Consider the following 19,139-nt stretch of genomic DNA (forward strand, 5'->3'; position numbering starts at 1 on the left):
TGGGAGACCTCAGAGCTATGGGGAGATGTCTGTAGGACAGCAGCCTGGGCTTGGCATCCTTACCCAAAAGCAAAGAACCACAAAAGGCTTAGAAAACCCAACACCCCTGATTATTAAAGAGGGGCCTGACTCCCGTCATTAGTGCCAAGTTCCAAAAGCTACCCCAGAGCCATTTCCCACCAGGCCCAGGCCCACGGCGCCCCTCCCCGCACTGTAGAGAAGAAGGTCAGCTGGACTCCATCTCTAGATTTTTGAAAAATTTATTTTATACCCTTAGAAGCTAAGAACTCTGCCACTCATGAACCAAATTTAGGATTAAGATTTCCCCCTAGTTTATCTACTTCCTTTTGAAATTTTATAAACAAGATTTTGTACATAAGAGGTAGCAGAGGAAAATTCCAGTCTGCTTGTTCCAAGCTCAAAAGGTAACTGCACACATCTCAATGTTAGCAGGGAGGGTGGGGCAAGACCGGGGAAGCCCGAGGACACGATGCTCTGGGTCCTACTGTTTCTTCTAGTTGCCAGTGACCGTGTGAGTACTCCAGGAGAAGTCGTGGGCAAGGTACCCGCTGGGCTGCTCGTTTGTTTTCCTTCCCAGATGCCTCCGAGGGGCAGACGTGGCACCCTGCGGTGGGCCTCGTGAAGGGAGTGTCTTGAGAGAACATACAGCATTGAGTTAGTTGTGCAATTCTTACTCGATGTGCAGACCATTTTTGAAAGATTTATAAAAACATCTTCGTCCAAAAAATTGGCAGTAAAAATGACAACTCTTCCAAGGTAAGCCTGTCATAATTGTCACTTCATTGTACATTAAAAAAAAAGTCATCAGCAGGTTAGCTGTAGTCTGCAGCCGCTGGAAATCAAGTGGTTCCTGGCAAAGAGGACGTGATGGTCATTGCAGCAACAACACAATCAAACTTAACCAGAGCGTATGATGCACAGCAGTGACGGGTGATCCTGATGGAGCCTTACAGTGAGGACGGCAGGTGCCGGGGGTGGTGGGAGGCATTGTTTCCATAGGAAATAAGGGACTAGAAGTGGCAATTTCACTCCTGAATTTGGGCTCCTGAGAGTGCAGCTGCCAGCGATGATATCCCAACACAGATCATCACTGGCATTTCAAGGTCATGTCCTACACAATCGATCTGTGAGGATGGGGGTGGAGAGAAGACTGGGCAGGTAGGTGCTAGGGAAAACAGGAGGACATGGGAGTACTGAGGAACTCAAAGTCAATTTTAAAACATCACATTCGAAATTCCAAGAACAGCAGAACCATGTACAGTTTGCCAACTCCTTCTGACCAATTCTCTGAGGGCTCAGTTCTGCTCTTAAACGCTGCCCCGTCTGCACGGTGTCCTTGACAAAGACCATTGCTAGGCTGCGGGGGCTGTAGACACACAGACAAACTGTGGTTTGGCTGCACATTTACCTCACGTTCAGCAGCGAAGGGGCTGGGGCTGGAGTGCACAGTGGTGAAAGCTGTCTGTCCTGTCGCGTGTCCACACAATGCGGAAGCCACCAAAAAGGCACTTTGGGGCTGGCCACGCCTCTTGAACTTGGCAAATCTAACCGACAGGGGCAACCTGGCACTTCCTAAGCTTCCTTAGTTCCATCACAGGGAGTTGGAAACAAGGCAGAACACGTAACTAAAGTCAAAATAGGGCGGAAAATGGGTGTAGAAACTCAAAATACAAAATGTACAAAATACATGAAATCCATTGGCATATCCCCTGTCCCCTCTGGAGAAAGGGAAGCTGGTATCTAATTTGAAGTATGTAGATGGTGACTATACTTGGGAAATACCAACAAAATGGGACAGTTGTTCAATTACTTTCTGGTTATTTCTGGGAAAACAAATCTTGTCTCTTTTGGTGTTCATTAGTCATGTTGAAGAGAAACAAAGTGTCAAGTTCCTTCTCCACATTAAAATTACTACAACTCACAGAGCAGCGTTTCTCAACTCAAATATTTAACCTCATATACAAACAGTACCAAGGGTTTTAGTAATTATATTTTAAGCAAAAGCAGATGATTGCGGATCACATGATTTAAGACTACAGTTTATTCAATATGTCTCCAAGCATTAAAAAGATGATTTTATGAAGTCAAACTCAGTAAGATTATAATTTAAAGTGCTTTTTATTTTGCTGTTTTCCAAATTCGGGGGAAAATTCCGTAACTTCTTTAGTGACTGATGTCGAAGAATGCACCTTGTATTTCTGGAGGACTTTTTTTTTTTTTATTGCTCTTTTCCAACCTCAATTATATCAGAAATGTATGTTAAAGAGCATAATAAATTCCAAATTTTTGATCCTGGTAACATTTCATCAAGATCCAACTTTATGTGCCCAGGGCTCTCATCTTGACCCGTCTGAAATTCTATACAAATAGGGAGACATATTAAATACAAAGGTCTGTGTAAACGGAGTTCTTTAACTACTATTTTACAACGAAAAGGAATTTTATCACCTATCTTTACATCATTTTAAATTGGATATTCCTAGTCAATGTTACTGCAAGATTAAAAATTTGCCCCCACATATCTAAAGGCAGCTTGCTTTTTTTTTTTTTTTAAATATAAAAACGAAAGGAATTTCTTTTGTAGCATCATAGAGAAAGCAACAGCTTTACCCCATTCATTCTTATATGTTCATATAACAAAAAAGTCTGCCACCGGCTTTATTTCCTAAAATCTCCACAGAAACGTGAATCCCCGTGTGAACCGGGCCCCGGAGCCGCTGATCTGGGGGGAAGGAGTTCTCCCACGGCCAAACAGCTCCTGAACCTTCTCCAGGGGCCAAGAGTGCCTTCTTTAAAAACCCACACTCCTCTGGGATCACGGCGGGCTCCCTAGTCCAAGCTGCAGGCTCTTCTAAAGGGCTCAAGGGTGAGAATCTGATTTCAGAACAGCGCTGAGCACCGGGGAACCGAGCTGTGACTCCTTACTGTACGCTGGGCGTGTTTGTTCCTTTAGGGATCCACGTCGTCAAGGTCACTTCTCAACTCGCCAATCATCATGGGGGACTCGGAACCCTTTGAAAAAGAGAAGGAGGTTCACTTCATGCACAGTAAAGTTAGAGAATAGGTTCTCTATGCCCGCTGACCTGTGTTTGGTAAACGAGTGCATTTAACAACAGAAGACTTATTGAAGGGTAATAAAACAGAGCTCTAAGACCTTATACCTGAGAGTTCCCGATTATGCAAACTCTGATTTCCATGTTCTCCCACAGTCACCGAAGGCACCCAGCGACCTGCCTCAGGTGAGTGGGCTACCAGGCAACAGGGCTGCAGCGCTTGTGAGAACTCGGGGAAACTGTCATGATGGAGCGGCTGCTGGAGATGACTCTGGGTCACTCCTGAATTCTGCCTCTGTCATTAGCTGTGTGGTGTTTGGTTTACATGCTAATAAAGTTCTGAATGCCTGCCGTATGTCCTGGGACTGATCTAGCTGGTGGTGGGGATGGGAAGGAACAGGGACTCTCTGCAAAAGGACAGGTAAAGGCGGGTGGGAGACAGATGCGGGGTGGGGGTGGGGGGATGGGGAGGCCCAAGGTTGAAGGAAAAAAAGGCATTTGATAAACAAGAAAGCCACTGGTGTCCAGAAGTCAGAAAATGAAGGGGGCAGAGGTGGCCAGGGGCCCCACCAAGCAAGACCGTGAAGATTCTGGCCTTTACCCTGACAGCAATGGAAAGCCACAGAAGGTTTAAGCAGATGAAGCAGAGGGAAGCAAGAGCGAGGCAGGGGCTTCTCAAAAGCCCAGGACACCAAGGTGCTTATTAAGACAATGGAACAGATGCCTCAGAGAGATTTAAATGGTCAGCCTGGCAGGACCGTGAATGGACTGCAGCGTGTCCAGGGCACAGGGTGCCACTGATGACGGACACGGGTAGAGGCCTGCTCCAGTGGGAGTGGATGGAGGTATCGGGCATGGTGGGTGCGAGCTGTCTTTGAGGAGCGGAGCTGGGCTCTTGAGTGGCACCCCTAAGAATCAAGTTGGTGGAGATGGAGAAATAACGGCGGGGGGTGTTGGAGGAAAGCTGGGAGAGTGAGGTGCTGTGGAAGCCCCGGGAAAGAGTGTTTCTGGAAGGGAGGAGTGGCCATCAGGGTCGGATTCTGCTGAGTGCTCCACTACCATAAGGCCTGACAAGCCTACTTGTCACCCCGACTGCTGAGCCAGCCACAGGGCAGGGAGCCAGTGGGGAAGAGGTTGAAGGAAGAGCGAGAGGGAAGAAACTGCAAGTCTGGACAGTTCTTTGGAGAAGTCTGGCTGTGAAGAAGGGGAAAGAAGGCAGGGGATAAGAGGAAAGACGAGTCTTTTTTTTTTTAAAGGATGAGGGAGAACGGAGTGTGTTCAAATGCTGTGGGAGGTGTTGTACTGACAGGGAGGGGATCAGGATGTGTGTGTGTGTGTGTGTGTGTACATGTGTACATGTGTGCATGTGTACATGTGTGCACCCACGCTTGCATGGACTGAGTCTGGCTGTTGCAGGAGCTCCTGTCCTACAGCGGTTATGTTCTCTGCAAACAAAGCATGTGAGAAGGTAAGCTGCTGAGCGGCACCTTGGGTTAAACTGTGTCACAGTGCTGCGCCTCTGTGTCCCTTCTGGAAAGTCAAGGTGACAGGGACCTCATGGGGTGGTTGGGAGGATCTAAAAGGTTAAAAAAGGCACACACGACATCAACAAGATTCATTTAATGAGGTCTCTGTGCCAAGTACTGTGGTGAACTCCAGAGAAGGCCACCCTCACAGCACACGCCATCACAGTCATGACCGCTTCACCAGTGTGTGCTGTGGATATATCTCATTCTTTTTCCCACTAGACAGAGCAGTACTGAAAAAAATATATATATTTAAACAAGCTAAAAGGTATTCTTTGACTCCCCCGCAAGTGGGTATTTCAATGGCCCTTCAAGGGTCTGTGTTTCCAGAAAGAATGATGAGAGCCAAAGATGGAGGGGGTGATTTGCCGCTCCCTGGCAGAATGAAGAGACCCCGCCAGGAGGAATGCTGCGGCATCCGGGCTCTATCAGGCCCACCTTCAAGGCACTGCCCACCAGACACTGAGGTGGGAGCCTTGTGGTAACTTTACTTGGCAGCACTGTTCCACTCTAGAAGCACACTGCTGGTGAGCCCCGGACAAGGACCACGAGGTGGGGGGGTGGGGGGCTGGTGTCTCCTTTTCTCCTTGGTTATGGAAATTGTTTTTGGAAAACTCAGAGCAGGCGGGGCCCTTTCCCACAAGGACATGGGCCCAGCTATACCTGTTGTAAATGTCTGTCTCCGTTCTCATTGGCGGGACTACCCTCTGACCCGTTACTGCTTCCAGACTGCTCTTTCTCATTCAGCAAAGCTGTGGCATAGGCTAACGTGTCCTGCGAGAGATTGAAACATGAGAAGAAAAAGTCAGGGGGTATGCGGTGGCAGCAGTGCCACCAAAGACAACGACCCTCCACTTGATCTTTGGAGATGGCGGGAGCCTCCAGGTGGTGCTCACCCGGCAGCCACCAGCACACCCCTCAACCTCTGTAACCCACAATGCTTTTCTTCTGGCACATAGTTTGCCACCTGCCCAACAACGTGCTTTCTCTTCACAGAAAATTTGCCTCTTCTGTCCATTCTCATTTCTTTTTTTAAAAGATTTTACTTATTTGTCAGAGAGAGAGAGAGAGAGAGAGAGAGAGACAGACAGTAAGCACAAGCAGACTCCCTGCTGAGCAGGGAGTCTCACACAGGACTTGATCCCAGTACCCTGGGATCAAGACCTGAGCTGACGGCAGATGCTTAAGCCACTGAGCCACCTAGGTGCCTCAGCCCCTTCTCATTTTTAACCTACACCTCTCATCTCTGAGGCCGTGGCTTCTGAGAAATGCACTGAAAATCCTACCTGTGGGATTTAAAGCTACACAAAACAGAAAGGGAAGCCTCACCTGAGCTGAAATTGTTCGCTGAAAAGTTTTTCCAGTTGATGTTTCATTAGAGACATTACTCTGTGGTGTCCAGTAATGTTCTGACATCTGAGGTGGGAGGTCAAAAACGCCATCAGAGACAACAAACAAGCCCACGTGAGCCACAATCACTACCATTAGATACTCAAATATAAAACGCATCTAACAGCACACACACTGAGGATCCACCCAGCTCCTCTGTCACACTGGGAGGATCTTACGTCGGCTCTCAAGAGTTCAGTGAACCACTGTGTCTCAGATTATCACCCCTGCTCTCTCACCTATCAAGTTCAGACACTATATTAAGACATGAACTTCATGTGTAGAGACAACTGTTCTGAAAAAGGTTGGAAGTCTGAAAGTAACTCGGAGGCCAGTCTCCAGGTGGAGAAACTGCCCCTGACAAGCAGCATCCCAGGTTAAAACACGTCACGGTGGTTTAACTGCTTCTTGGGTGACAGCCAGCAAAGCTGTAGGGGCAGTTACCTTCTTCTGCAGCCACTGCACGGCCCAGCTCCAGTGGTGGGAGTTCTCCTTGAAGTAGTCCTTAGCAGCAGGGCACCTGGCAGTAGAGGGGTGGGGGGATTTGTATTAGCCAAATGCTTGCCTTGTCAATATCCTTGTTTCCATTGTTCTACCTTTTTATTTTGATACACAAATGCTACTTCCACTAAAGTTCAGTTGTCTATGAAGTTTTTACTTGTTTTGGTTGGAATACATTCCCATGTGTAAACTTCGAAAAGCAGAAAAAGGTTAAATTTGTAATGAGAAATCTTATCTAGGAGACCTCATCCACTCAGTTCTATCATAATTCGAAGACAGAAACTAAAAAATGAAACAGAAAAACCCCACGCTAGTCCATTTAATAAGAGAAATAATTCTTGAAAGAATCAAACTGGTTTTTAATTTCTGTGACTTCGGTAAGAATGGTATTAGGGGAAGAACAACTTTAAAGTGTGGTCCTGGAGCATTTTTGCCCACTCAGAAACAGTATGAATGCCCACATTCAAAAACAGTACTGATGGCAATACTGTGCATACAGAATGGAGGGATGGAGGACACGCATCAGACATACCCTGCGGCCCCATCACAATTTGGAAATACCACTCAGGCAAGTACTGATGCTGTCACACTGCCAACATCAAGCCTTGAAACGCACCACCATTGCGGCAGGATGGTCTCCACCTGTGTCCACAACACTATGTCATCCGGAAAATGCATGTTCATGCATTAATTACTTCGACCAGGCTCTCAATTCATTTGTTGAGGACACTCACATACAGCAGCTCGGGCCCAACAGATTTCTTATTTTGGCACAAACCCAAGGATGGCAATCCCCATGCTCAAGAATTAGGAAAAATCTGGAGCAAAATCAGTGAAGCTGTATGGAAGGCTGGGTGGGGACTCAGCAGTAGCCATGCAGTCACTCTGCTCCCACGGGCCCCACGTGTGCCACAGGTTGAGGCAGCGGGCCACTAAGGCTCCTTCTAACCCTGAGAACCTCTACTTTCCAAGTGGCCATCAACTAACAAATGCGCCAACAAAACGTGGTACAGCCATACAAGGGGGCAGGATTCAGCCTTAAAAAAGGAAGTTCTGGCACAGGCTAGAACACGGATGAACCCGAGCGCATCAGGCTAAGTGAAATAAGCCAGGCACAAACGGACAAACCCCGTGTGACTCCACTTATGGAAGGCACCCAGAGTCGCCAAATTCATAAAAAAGTAGAAGGGTAGTTGCTGGCGGGATAAGGGACAGGAGTGGGCAGTTAGTGTTGGGTAGGGACAGAGGTTCAGTCTGTGAAGATGAAATAGTTCTGGAGATGGGTTGTATGATGGATGGTTACACAATAACGTGAAGGTACTTAACGCCACTGATGCGTACACTTAAAGGTAGTTAAAGTGACAAACCTGATTTTGTGTATATTTTGTCACAATTAAATACAAAAAGAACCTCTGCCTTGAAAGTCATCAGCCTGTGCTCAAGTCCTAGATCCGACAGCAGGCACGGCGCTCACACCACCCAAGACGTTGGACTGACAGAGTCTACAAGTATAACCTCACAGAACTGTCTCTGTGGTTAAATGAGAGGAAGGCAATATACTTTGCAGAGTGCCTGGGTTCCTGAGTCTGAGTAGCTATAACACAATTCTGTCTCTTGAGAGACTGTATTGAAAGTGGAGACCTAGAACATGATGGAGTTGGTAGTGAAGTTACATTGCTGGAAGCTATCTCAAGTGAAAGTTCAAGGACTCTTGCTGTGGAGGTCCCCGAATCTGCCTTGCTTCCTGCCTTTCCCACCTAAGGCCTGCTGGTGGGGCTCTTTTCTTGGATTCCATAAGATCTGCGGCTCCTCTGACACCCCTCCTCACATCTCTTCGAGATCTTGTGAACAGCTTTCTGAACCATCCAAGCAAGCATGCTCTGAGTCAGGCTCTCTAGGAACTAACCAAGGGAGATTTTTTCCCCTGGTAACTAAAGACACCATTTCTTCCCCTCTAAATGGAGCCAATACTTACTTTTGAGCAAGAGTTACGAGAAATTTGACACACTGGTAGCAGCGACTGCTGTCCACGTGGTTGCTGTGGTGCATCAGGGCTGAGCAAAGAGAAGAGGGAATTGTGACAAGAAAGCAAGACACGGAAAGTGTGTCCCAGTAACACCGCTTATCCTGAACATTCACAACCAGCAGGTTTGAGCAGCAGAGAGGGCACTCAACTAAAAGCATGGCGGTGTGGCCTCAATGGGATCCCCCAAATTCTAGTGGGCATAGACACTGCTTTCAATGGTATTCCAGAAACGTATGTGGGAGTGGAAGCTTGCCTTTTGGAAGAACCAAAAGGAGCTCAAACCTCCACAGCTGATTATTCAGAGATCTCTGAACTTTTCCATACTCCTGACAAAAGAGCAGTCACAACACTTTCAGTTTGATAAATGGAAATTTACAATATTAGTTCGGTTCAACAAATGCTTCCTGCTCTGTGCTCTGTGGATATAAGAATAAAGAGTCCTTGATGTGGGCTCTTGTGGAATGTTTGGTCTGGAAGTCTAGAGAAGCTGGGTGCCACCTGGAGGCCTGCAATGTTGCAGCTACACAACTTCGTAGCTCACATTTCTTTGCTGCAATAAGAGGAGGTCTTCAATCTCTTGCCACAGAGCAAATTCTTGAATGACTCAGATTAACTGGCAATACTGGCGGGGTGGTGGGTGTTGGAGAGGACGATTTCTAATCACGCTTTTTCTAAGAAACAGCTCATTAAAGCTACTTAAGCCTTCTAAGGAAGAAAAATGCAAAAAGCTTTTATGAGTGGTAAGAGGAATGTGGATGCATTCATACCACCGGTAAAACAACAAAAATAATCCTATTTTATGAGCTTGACACCATCCTGAGCCTGAGGTTTTTCTCTCCCCGAAGGCTGCAGAGCGGATTGAAAGATTTCTGGCCTTGGAAAGTAGCTCTTAGCTTGTTGAAAAGAGTAACAGCACCCCTGACTCTTAGCTGACCCAGTAACAGGAGCCCCGGCTGCACCTTGCTGACTCAAGGGGGACAGTTGTCTAGCTGGTAAGATCTTCTGACTTCATGTCTCCTGGCCAGAATACGGGAGCCCACAGCCCCAACAGGCCTCTCCTGGAGCCCTTGCTGACTAGTGCTGGGGGGTCCCAGTCAGGGAGGAGGCCGGCCAGAATAACAGGCTCCCTGGCTGTGGGTCTGCTACAGACATCTCTCAGGATGGCCAGACTACTTGCCTAATAATCCATTTTCTGTCTCAAATACAAATTTGACTCGCTCCACTTGTATGGGATCTTCAATGACCTGTGATAGAAGGAGACAAAGGTTGGTAAATGAATGAAGGAACTTGTATGAGGCCACTCACTGGTGCCTTTTAAAAATGATTCTGTTCAAGAGATTAATTTAGTTCCTAACTTAACAAAACCCAATACAAACGAACAACAACATGGCACTGGCATATATCTCAACAGCATCTTAAATTTTATTTTATTATTGTATTTTAAGTATAATCTATTCCCCAACACAGGACTCAAACTCTGGACCCCAACATCAAAAGTCACAGGCTCTACTGATTGAACCAGCCAGGTGCTCCTTAAATTTTAAACTAAAGATGAAAAAAAAATGATCAAGTAATAGTTGAAGACCCATTCATTTCCTGTCTCTGTGTTCTGACCTCTACAGTTCTCCACAGAATAAGAGGTTTAGGGTCTAAACTGTTTACTGAAACCCTGTTGGAATTTTGCTACGATACAGGGCTCTCTGCACTGTCAGGAGGTTTATGCCATGCCACACGGGGCTGGAACTGTGTCCTGCTCATGGTTGGACTACTAGTGCCTGGCACTGACCTGTGTACAGGGCAGTAAGCTCAGTGGTTTGCTGCTGAGCAGACAAACAATGTGCAGTCCTTCTCCGGAGGAGCAACGATCTTCTATATTTTGTGAAAGTACTAGGACCAAACAGGAGATAAAGGACCAGAGAGATAGGCTTTTTATAAATGCCATCAGTGATGTCTTTTCTTGTTTGGAAGTGTTTATTAAATGCTCACCCTGTGCCCAGGACTCTCGCTCTGTTTAGAGAGCCCTGGTCCAGGTACTCATCAGCTCACCCAGTCACCAAAGTCTACTGTTTCTCTTTCCCAAATACATGGAGACCTGTCCCTTGCCGCCTCTGCCCTGTGTCTCCTCAGTACAGGTCTTGTGATTTCCAGTTCACTGCCACACACAACTCTCTGGTCTTTCAGTTCCAACCTGGCTTCCTTCTTCAGTCAGGCCTTCCAAACAAGTGCCAGCAGAAGCTTTCTGTCCTAAGTCGAGTCATGTCACTCTCCTGTTAAGGTCTGCCTATAGTGCTCATCAGTGAAAGCAAAGACTGCAAAATGAAATGTCTACAGAGGCCAGGACAACAAGAAATGAACACAGTGGGCTAGGTATGATGGTATTGAGCAGTGAGGACAGAGGGGACTGGGCAGCACATGCCTGATCAGAGGGTAGCGAGAGCTAACTGGTCGAGGTGAGTGGGGCAGGTGGGAAATGGGGCCAATTCATTACACTACCTGGTTTCTCAAGATAGGCCGGAAGCCAGAAATTACAAAACGTTGGGTCAAATAAAACAGGCACACAGGCAGAACCTGGCCACCCGTGTGCAACCAGGGCCTATGGGTAAAAGCCCACACACTCTGGGTACTGGCAGCCTTTTGTGATCTGGTCTAGGCTTTTTTCCCCAAGCCCTCATCAATTCCCTCTTCTCCTGGTCATGCCACCTACTTACTTACAGTGTCTGTACACCAGCTCTGGTGGCCAGCCTGGGCTCTGGAGCCAGCTGTTGGGCTCAAATCCGGGCTCTGTCACTTTAATTCGAGTGTGGCCTTGGGCAAATCCCTCCACTTCACTAAGCGATTCACTGCTTACAACTGAATTCTCCCCTGCTCTTCATACTTCTGAAACTGGGACGCATCCTACAGTCAATTACCTTCCGGTTTCGTGGCCTGGAAGCAGTATTTTTAGTAGCACATAGAGAGTCGATGGTGTCTTAGATTTGAATGAACTGTAGAGCCAGCAATTTTCCTTATCACAAGGTTATCACAAGGTTTAAAGGAGACAGCGTCTGTGAGCACCACGGTCACTCATGCAAGGTGAGGCTGTTCACGTGTCCTGGTTCTCTGCACTGTCCTTCCTGGACGTGTCCAGCTCCCTCTCTGATCTCCTAGGACTCTTGCCTCTCAGCCAGGAATGACAAAACCTGACTGTCCTACAGAGGGCTCACTAAGTGCAGACCAAGCGAGTGCAAAATGATACAAGGCCACACACCATTCTGTTTGCAAACATGAGCTAACTAGTAAATTTAATCAGTAGCACAAGAGGATCAGAACATCTTTCACTTACCAGTATCTCATGAAGCAGCTGGAACGTATTCTTTAACTCATGGGGTGGAGCTGTTTCCAGCTGATTCTGAAATATTTTTTAAAAGCATAAAGATTCTATTGAGTCTTCAGAGGCAAGCCCATCAGAGTGGCCCGCAACAGGGCTGGCCTCAAGCTCTATTTCTACCACTATCACTTGCCCTCATGGGGCCCCAGTTTGCCTGAATGCTAAACCTAGGACTAATGCAGTGTCTACGGACGGCAGCACTGTCACCCTGGACCGTGACATTAGGGAGGAGAGAGGAAGAAAGGCAGAAAGGAAAGGAGGCCTTTTCAGTGAACAGACCCAGGTATCTGTTTGTGTCATTCACACGTGCCCTACTCTGTTTTCCAGGACACGTGTTCCGCGGCGAGCATGCTAGGAGAGATGCACGTAAGGCAAGTCAGCTTATGACAGAAAACTCTGCCAAGATGCCCAAGGACCGTGTGAGGGTTCATAAGAGGCACGTGCTGTGCACTCAGTGGCCTCATGTGACTGTGGGCGATGGCACAGTGTTACAGCATTGCCCTTCTGAGGCACCAAGGCCGTCACAAAGGAGGCACCCCGAATCTTTACCCTCTGTGTGGTTAAGTCATACTTTCCCCCACTTCACGGATGAGAACCTCACCTAAGGTCATGTAATTGTGAAGTGTAAGAAGAGACACTCAACCACCTCTGATATGGGGCTGCAGGGGAAGAGGCTGAGGGCAGACACATTTTACTAAGACCCTGAACACACAGTCCCCGATCAGCCGCTGCCTGTAGTGACACTACATGTGTCACTATGACAAACCCCAGGGCAGGTACGAAGGCGTGGCAGAAACCCTCTGGGCAGGGACGACCACAAACGGAGTACATTCACAGAGAGAGGCCTGTGAGGACACATACCCAGGTGACAGTATTGATCCCTGGGGAAGGGCAGACAGGGCACAAGGTGGGTTGGTGGTGGTCTAAGTGGACTTTGGCCGTATCTGTGTGTTTTAATTTTTCAGGCTCACAAAAATACGCAGACAGGTATTATCCATGCAATTCAAAATTAAGGATGAAAAATTAAAAAACAAAAACCTAATAAAAGTATGTACAGGCTTAAAGGTTTTTCTGGTAGTACCTAGAAAGGCAGTGAACAACATGGTTCAGAGCAGAGCCCTGGAGCCAGACTGCTGACGGTCAAATCCCCACTCTGCCACTTATCAGCTGTGTGACACGGGGCAACAGTCACTTACTCTGAGCCTTGGTTTCAAAGGTGAAATAGTGATGATGACACTATTTACATCACAGGACTACTTGGGAATTGAGTGAGGGGAATATGTACTCTGCCTAAACAGTGCTTGGTGCAGCGTATTTAAGAGTGATTATAACCTGAACAGTGCTTAGTGCAGTGTATGTAAGAGAGATTATAACGCTGACCAAAGCTTCGTGATGAACTTTGTTGCTATTTCAGATGGTAAGAAAAACCTTTCTTTTTTTTTTTTTTTTTTTAAATTTATTTGACAGACAGATCACAAGTATGCAGAGAGGCAGGCATAGGGGGAAGGGTAAGCACTCTTCTTGCTGAGCAGAGAGCCCGACTCGGGGCTTGATCCCAAGACCCTGAGATCATGACCTGAGCCGAAGGCAGAGACCTCAACCCACTGACCCACCCAGGCGCCCACTTACTTTCGATTTTAAAACGTTGCCTAGGAAAACAACCTGAAATTGGAAAGCCTTTTTACAAAATAATGGTCACCACAGCATATCATTAACTATAAAATATATTCTAAATGGTTAAAAATTAAGCCTGGTGCAAATGTGCCTCACTAGGAAGGGAATGGCTAAGTAAGTTATGGTACACAAGAAGATGACATATCCCCAGAGGTCACTTAGTGATAACGGGAAAATACTTAGAATGTCAAGTGAAAAAAGACACAGAATCAGAGAGACAGAAAATTCCAATCATGTTAAAATACATGCAGAGGAAATAAAGGGAGACCTGGGAGAATGTTCATAGTGACCATTAGTGATGTTGAGACTTGACATTCTTTTCCTTCTGTATTTTTTTTTAATGAGTCTATACTATTTTTATGATTAGGAAAAGCGACAGGTTATTAAAAGGAGCCAACTGCTTGGGAGCAAAGGAACACTTCCTTGGCATCTTGGTGGCCGGCTCTCGGCCCTTCCCAGGCCTCTCGCAGTCCTACCTTAATGAAGTGCAGCATGGTGAAGGAGAAGTGCTCATTACAGAAGCAGCAGTACACCACCATCTCGATGAGCGCCAAGAGCGAGCCGGTCAGCTCGCGCAAAGCAAACATTACCTAGTGAGGGAGCATAAAAGGACTCAAGTTTTCTTATGTCTCAGTTAATTGTCTACATGTTGTTTCTGATTTTACCTGAAATGTACTCAGACTTAAGATCTTCAACATCTCTTCAAAACAGGCTTTCTCTGACTAACTGCTAGGGGACAAAGTCCCCTGAACAAAACCTGCAAATGTGCACCTTTTCCCCCCCCGGGAGTCACTCTCATCTGATTTTCAAAGGTAAATGCCCCAAATGTATGCCCCCCACACTACAGGAAAAAAAAATCACAGATATATCGCAAAGGAAACTATGTTAAGCTAGTAAGACAGCACCGACATGATTAAAAAACCAGTGTGACACACGGCTCATCAGTTTATCCATGTAAATCAAGTTCTGGAAGAGAACTGGAGGATTAAGTTGTCAAGAACAGGTAGCTCTGGGCGGAAGGAGAGGGGACTCAGGCCGCAGATGGGCCGCATCGTGTGTGATGCGACGGAGGGCCGGGAGCAGCCCACTCCCACACTCCTGAGGTTTACAAAACATGTGTGCTCTGGAGCTGTGGTATTCCGGGACCAGAGACACACACAAACATGGGGAACAAACTCCTCTGATAATAAACTGAGTATCTATGATTGCCAAAGTGTCGTTCACCTCCTGAGCCGTGGAGGGGAAATTTGCTGGGCTGGACCCGGAGGTCCAATCCCTGCTCGCAGAGAGGATTAACAAAAATTCTTTTCAGCTGCTCATTTCTTTCTGACATATACACAGGAAGAAAAATTAATTTCAAAGACCCATTTCTTCTCTTATCATCAGAGTGACACACAAACTATTACAAGGGGCATTTCTCCTCAGGCAGACAATAATGAGAGGAAAAAGAGAAAGGCTCCAGAAGACCAAGTACATACCTCTAACAGGTAAGGCTTCCCTTCAGACAGGAACAACAAGGCCTCTACTTCCTCGTGGAGGGGCAGCAGAGGGCTGGAAGGGGCGACGCTAATGGGCGGCCGTTGTTTGAACATTCCAGGAGCTTTAGGAGACCAAAGAAACCAAGCCTGTCTCAGATGATGTTATTTCAAGAGAGAGAGACACCTACAAGGTGAAGCGGTTCTCTTGAGATGCACACACAGGGCGGCTTGGTACTTAGAGCCTGTTCCCTCAAGGCCTGGGGGAGGGTAAGTGGGCACGCGGACAGGAGGAAACGTGTACCCACTTCTCACAGTGTATGTCAGAGTTGTCAGCGTGACAATTTACACCTCCCAAGACAATCTTTCAAAGAAGATAAAGTATATATAATGTATGAAAGAAAATGACCAAATGCCTGTGAAGAGATGCTGGACGACATACCCATTGCTCTAACAACTGCCCTCACAGACCGGCCACCACCACCCACGCTAAGCAGAACTGACCCACAGGGAGCGGGTGAGCTGCCCCACGTGCTAGCAAACAAGGACTCGAACTCTGCCTTTCACAAACCTGGCTGCCCTCACGAGTCAGGTAGGCAGCCTTGTCTTTTTCAGGCTCAGGAGTCAGAGTGAAGGACGCATATTGCCTCACAGCCCGAAGGCTCCCCGGCCCTTAGAGAGTGAGGACGCATTTCCAGAGCAAACCAGTGCTCTGGGATTTCTCGGACATCTTCCCGGTCATGCCCCATGCACAACTGCCACAGCTGCCGGTGGTCAGAGGCCTGCCTCACACACTGCGGCCTGTGCGAGCCATGAGCCTGGCCGCGCTCTGGCTTCCCTGTCTGTGGAGGGGGACCACGGCTCACAGGCTGGTGGAGGGGATTACACACAGAGCCCAGAGCTCCATGGAAAGGCACAGCACACAGAAAACTCTGGATACTTCCCAGCTGCCTGTTGTATTGTTATTGTTACTGCTGTTGCTGTTCTGACAAGGCCTCAGAACAGTAAAAAACGTGCTACACATGTAGATTAGGACACTGGATAAGCAGAGAGGTAACATGTTTTGGCTGCACAAAATAAGGACTGAGCTGCTGGCTCTGGGGGACAAAAATGGAAAGGCACCAACTACATCTTGCTTTCAAACATGATTCAATGACATAAGCTACATCTGAATCCTCTTTAGCTTTACAAAGTTCTTTAATATTTTATCTGACTAATCCTCATCACACCTGGGGAATTATTATGTTTTTAGTACTTCCACTTCATACTGAGATTCAGGAAGGTCAGGTGGCTTCGTCAAGTTCACATTGCCAGGACACTCCAACCCATAGTTGGTTATTTTCCCCACTAGATTAGCCATACCAGGTATGGTGATGAATGAACTCTAAATCAGCCTCTAATCCCAGAGTGTTTCTTTAAATATTTTTAAACATTTTTAAATATTTTATGTTTTTTGACTTTCTCTTGCAATGAACTAACAAAATAGAGTGAAATTTAAATGTATTAAATTCTGCATTTAATTAATGCAAATTAATTATTAATGCATTAAAACAAAAAATTTTGAGTATTCCTCAAATATCAAATAGCCAAATGGGAAGTAATATTCATTTAACTGGTAACATTATTAGTCTCCATGCATTATCGACAAATTCACTGTCTTCATTTTTCTGCTGGATAATGACATGTGAAAGCTCACCAACGTTCCTTTGGGAAGAGACATCTGAATGCAAAACCAGTAATGCCACCGTATTATGAAGATTCCCAAATTCTCGTGCTTGTGCTGAACTCCACCGACGAATCTGCCAACAGAGAAAATAGACTGGACATTAATGTTTTGGTCAGAAATAATATGAAAAGGAAGGGAAAGGTTGGGCTGGCTCATGCTATTTTGATTCTTTCTCAATGTCTGATAGTAAAAGAGATCAAAATAGAAGGAACTCATGGATTTTAGGCTAGCTATGGAGTGTTTTTTTCCTGCAGACACATTAACTTGTGTTCTAAAATATTTCCATTTCTGTATTCAATCTAGGTACTGAATGCTTCTGACGTGCTGGGTAACTTTGCTGTACCACAGTATGACAGGGAAACCCCGGGAGGCTGGGGAGCTGGTGCCTGGGCCCCCCTGTGCTAGTTACCATGCCAGGTAGATGTGGGTAACAGCACCTGATCTCTCCAGGCACCGGCAGAGATGACCTATCTGCCTACTTCCTGGCTTTGAGGACCCAATGAAACATGAAAAGGGAGAATCTTTTTCACATTACATGTACTTCATAAAGGTAAAACAATATGGAGTATATAACACTATTAATGCCATTAAATCTTATTTAAATTATGATCAGTGTCAATCAACCGCCAGTGTCATCAGCGTCCCAGAGCAGAAAGTGTGTGCAGTGAACAAAGACACTGTGAACTGCAATGTCCTACCAGTGCAGAGAGCATGCCGTGGCGGCAGCACTTGGTAACGCTGGAAAGGGCAACAGGCAGCACGACGGGAGGCTGATGGCAGCCCCGGGCAGCAAGGCTGCCATGCGTTACAGAGAGGGGAAAGCAGAGCTGGGTCTGAGTCCCTGCTCCACGACACTTCAGCTCTGTGACCTGACACAAGTCACTTCCCTTCTCTGAGCTCCGGTGCTTGCTTGGGATTGGAAAGGCAAATGCTTATCTTACTGAACTACAGCAGGCACGTGTGTAAAGTAACCAGCGTGCCTGGTGCCTAAGGAGCCCCTTAGGCCTATGGAGCCCCATAGGCCGCGTGTGCCATCAGTGCATTGTCACCCTTTTCACAGTTCAATCACCCTGTTCACACTTCTGTTCACAAACAGAAGACACAAAGTGACAGGAGAAGCACGCCAGCACAGGAACTCCATGCCGGAGAGCAATCCTGGGATGCAGCTAGCGCCATGGCCACACACAACCTCCCTCTTGTGCTCTGGCTGTGGTGCTGTGCGGCGACAGGCCCCAGGAGGCCACACCGCTCTGCCTTGCAGCCCATCCTGCCCTGTTATGGGCTCCCCCACACCAGCCACCTCCGGTAGAACAGCGCAGCCTGCACTCCCCAAGGGCAGGTAGAGACCCTTGTGCCTCTCCTTCCCAAAGGCCTATGCAACCCCCTTGCTCAGAGTCCATCTTTCCTCCCTGGACACTTTTTGACTGATAGTCTCATTAGTCATTTCTGTGGTATCATCAGACTAACTTCGACTAGGAGGCTGTAAAAACAACCGAAGTCTGAAGAACTTTAAAAGCCACGTAGCACTGGCACCTGGACTCTTAGGGGATGACGTATGTTCACTGGCACAAAGAGAAACAACGAGGCACCAAAACCGTGGCTGTCGAACGGGGCCATGGAGCAGTGGCACTACCTGATTGTTCTGCCGGTTGGCCCCAAGGAGGAAGCTGGTCATGTGTCGCAGAGCGGAATGCCTCAGAAGAAGATCCCCAGCCCGGATACCTTGCTGTCACAAGATATCGACAAGGACAAGTTACAGATCTATCCAGACAAAAATTTGTATTAAAAACACAGTTAAATGAGAAGTTTTAAGGGGTCAATAAGTTTTTAAATGCTGTAATTTACATACAGAAAGTATGAGTTAAAATTCTGGAGTTTCAACAGCCTCACACTGCTTCACAGCAGGTGCCACACATGCACTGAGGCCCCAGCTCTGTGCAGCTGGGGCCTCAGCTGCCACAGATGCCTCCCGCTGCCTGCGGTATCTACAGCTACTGTTCCAGAACTCTGGCAAGGCACACTACCCACAAATTAAGATTTTTAAGAAGAAACCCTCAGACGACCACATCTTTAAATCCAGTACTGACCAGTACAAATTTTTTCCATGTATAAAAAATTCCTTTAGACTAGAAATCTGCTATATTAGGAAAAGCTACTAGAGAAAAATCACTTACCTTTTGTACAAAAGTGTTGAATAGGAAAAAGTACTGAGCACAGTTTTTACAGTTTTCTGGGACATCTTTATCCAACAGAGCAAGTAGTACCTCCAGTAACTGATGAAGGCTTTTTAACTGGTTAGAAGAAAGATGAAATCACGTAAAGAAAAAGAATGTAAGGCAGCATTTGTAACAGGGTTAATCGGAAGTAAATCACCGTAAGAA

The 19,139-nt window shown here is 46.8% G+C and overlaps 1 protein-coding gene across 3 annotated transcripts in view; it reads right to left on the reverse strand.

Annotated features, from left to right (window-relative positions):
• Positions 1-244: 244 nt before the first annotated feature.
• Positions 245-19,139, reverse strand: part of USP24 (ubiquitin specific peptidase 24) — a 136,447-nt gene continuing 117,552 nt past the window's right edge. For 2 of the 3 annotated variants that reach the window (XM_059374866.1, XM_059374864.1), the window contains exons 57-68: positions 18,933-19,049; positions 18,392-18,484; positions 16,729-16,831; positions 15,036-15,157; positions 14,034-14,147; positions 11,839-11,904; positions 9,694-9,760; positions 8,466-8,544; positions 6,434-6,509; positions 5,930-6,016; positions 5,264-5,374; positions 245-3,033 (exon numbers count right to left, since the gene is read on the reverse strand). In XM_059374866.1, coding sequence (XP_059230849.1) covers positions 2,971-3,033; positions 5,264-5,374; positions 5,930-6,016; positions 6,434-6,509; positions 8,466-8,544; positions 9,694-9,760; positions 11,839-11,904; positions 14,034-14,147; positions 15,036-15,157; positions 16,729-16,831; positions 18,392-18,484; positions 18,933-19,049 — 1,098 coding nt within the window. In that variant the 3' untranslated portion in view covers positions 245-2,970. The remainder of the gene's footprint in view (positions 3,034-5,263; positions 5,375-5,929; positions 6,017-6,433; positions 6,510-8,465; positions 8,545-9,693; positions 9,761-11,838; positions 11,905-14,033; positions 14,148-15,035; positions 15,158-16,728; positions 16,832-18,391; positions 18,485-18,932; positions 19,050-19,139) is intronic. The other variant, XM_059374865.1, reaches the window with a different exon arrangement.

This window comes from Mustela nigripes, chromosome 14 (assembly GCF_022355385.1).
Source record: "Mustela nigripes isolate SB6536 chromosome 14, MUSNIG.SB6536, whole genome shotgun sequence".
NCBI classification, from domain to species: domain Eukaryota; kingdom Metazoa; phylum Chordata; class Mammalia; order Carnivora; family Mustelidae; genus Mustela; species Mustela nigripes.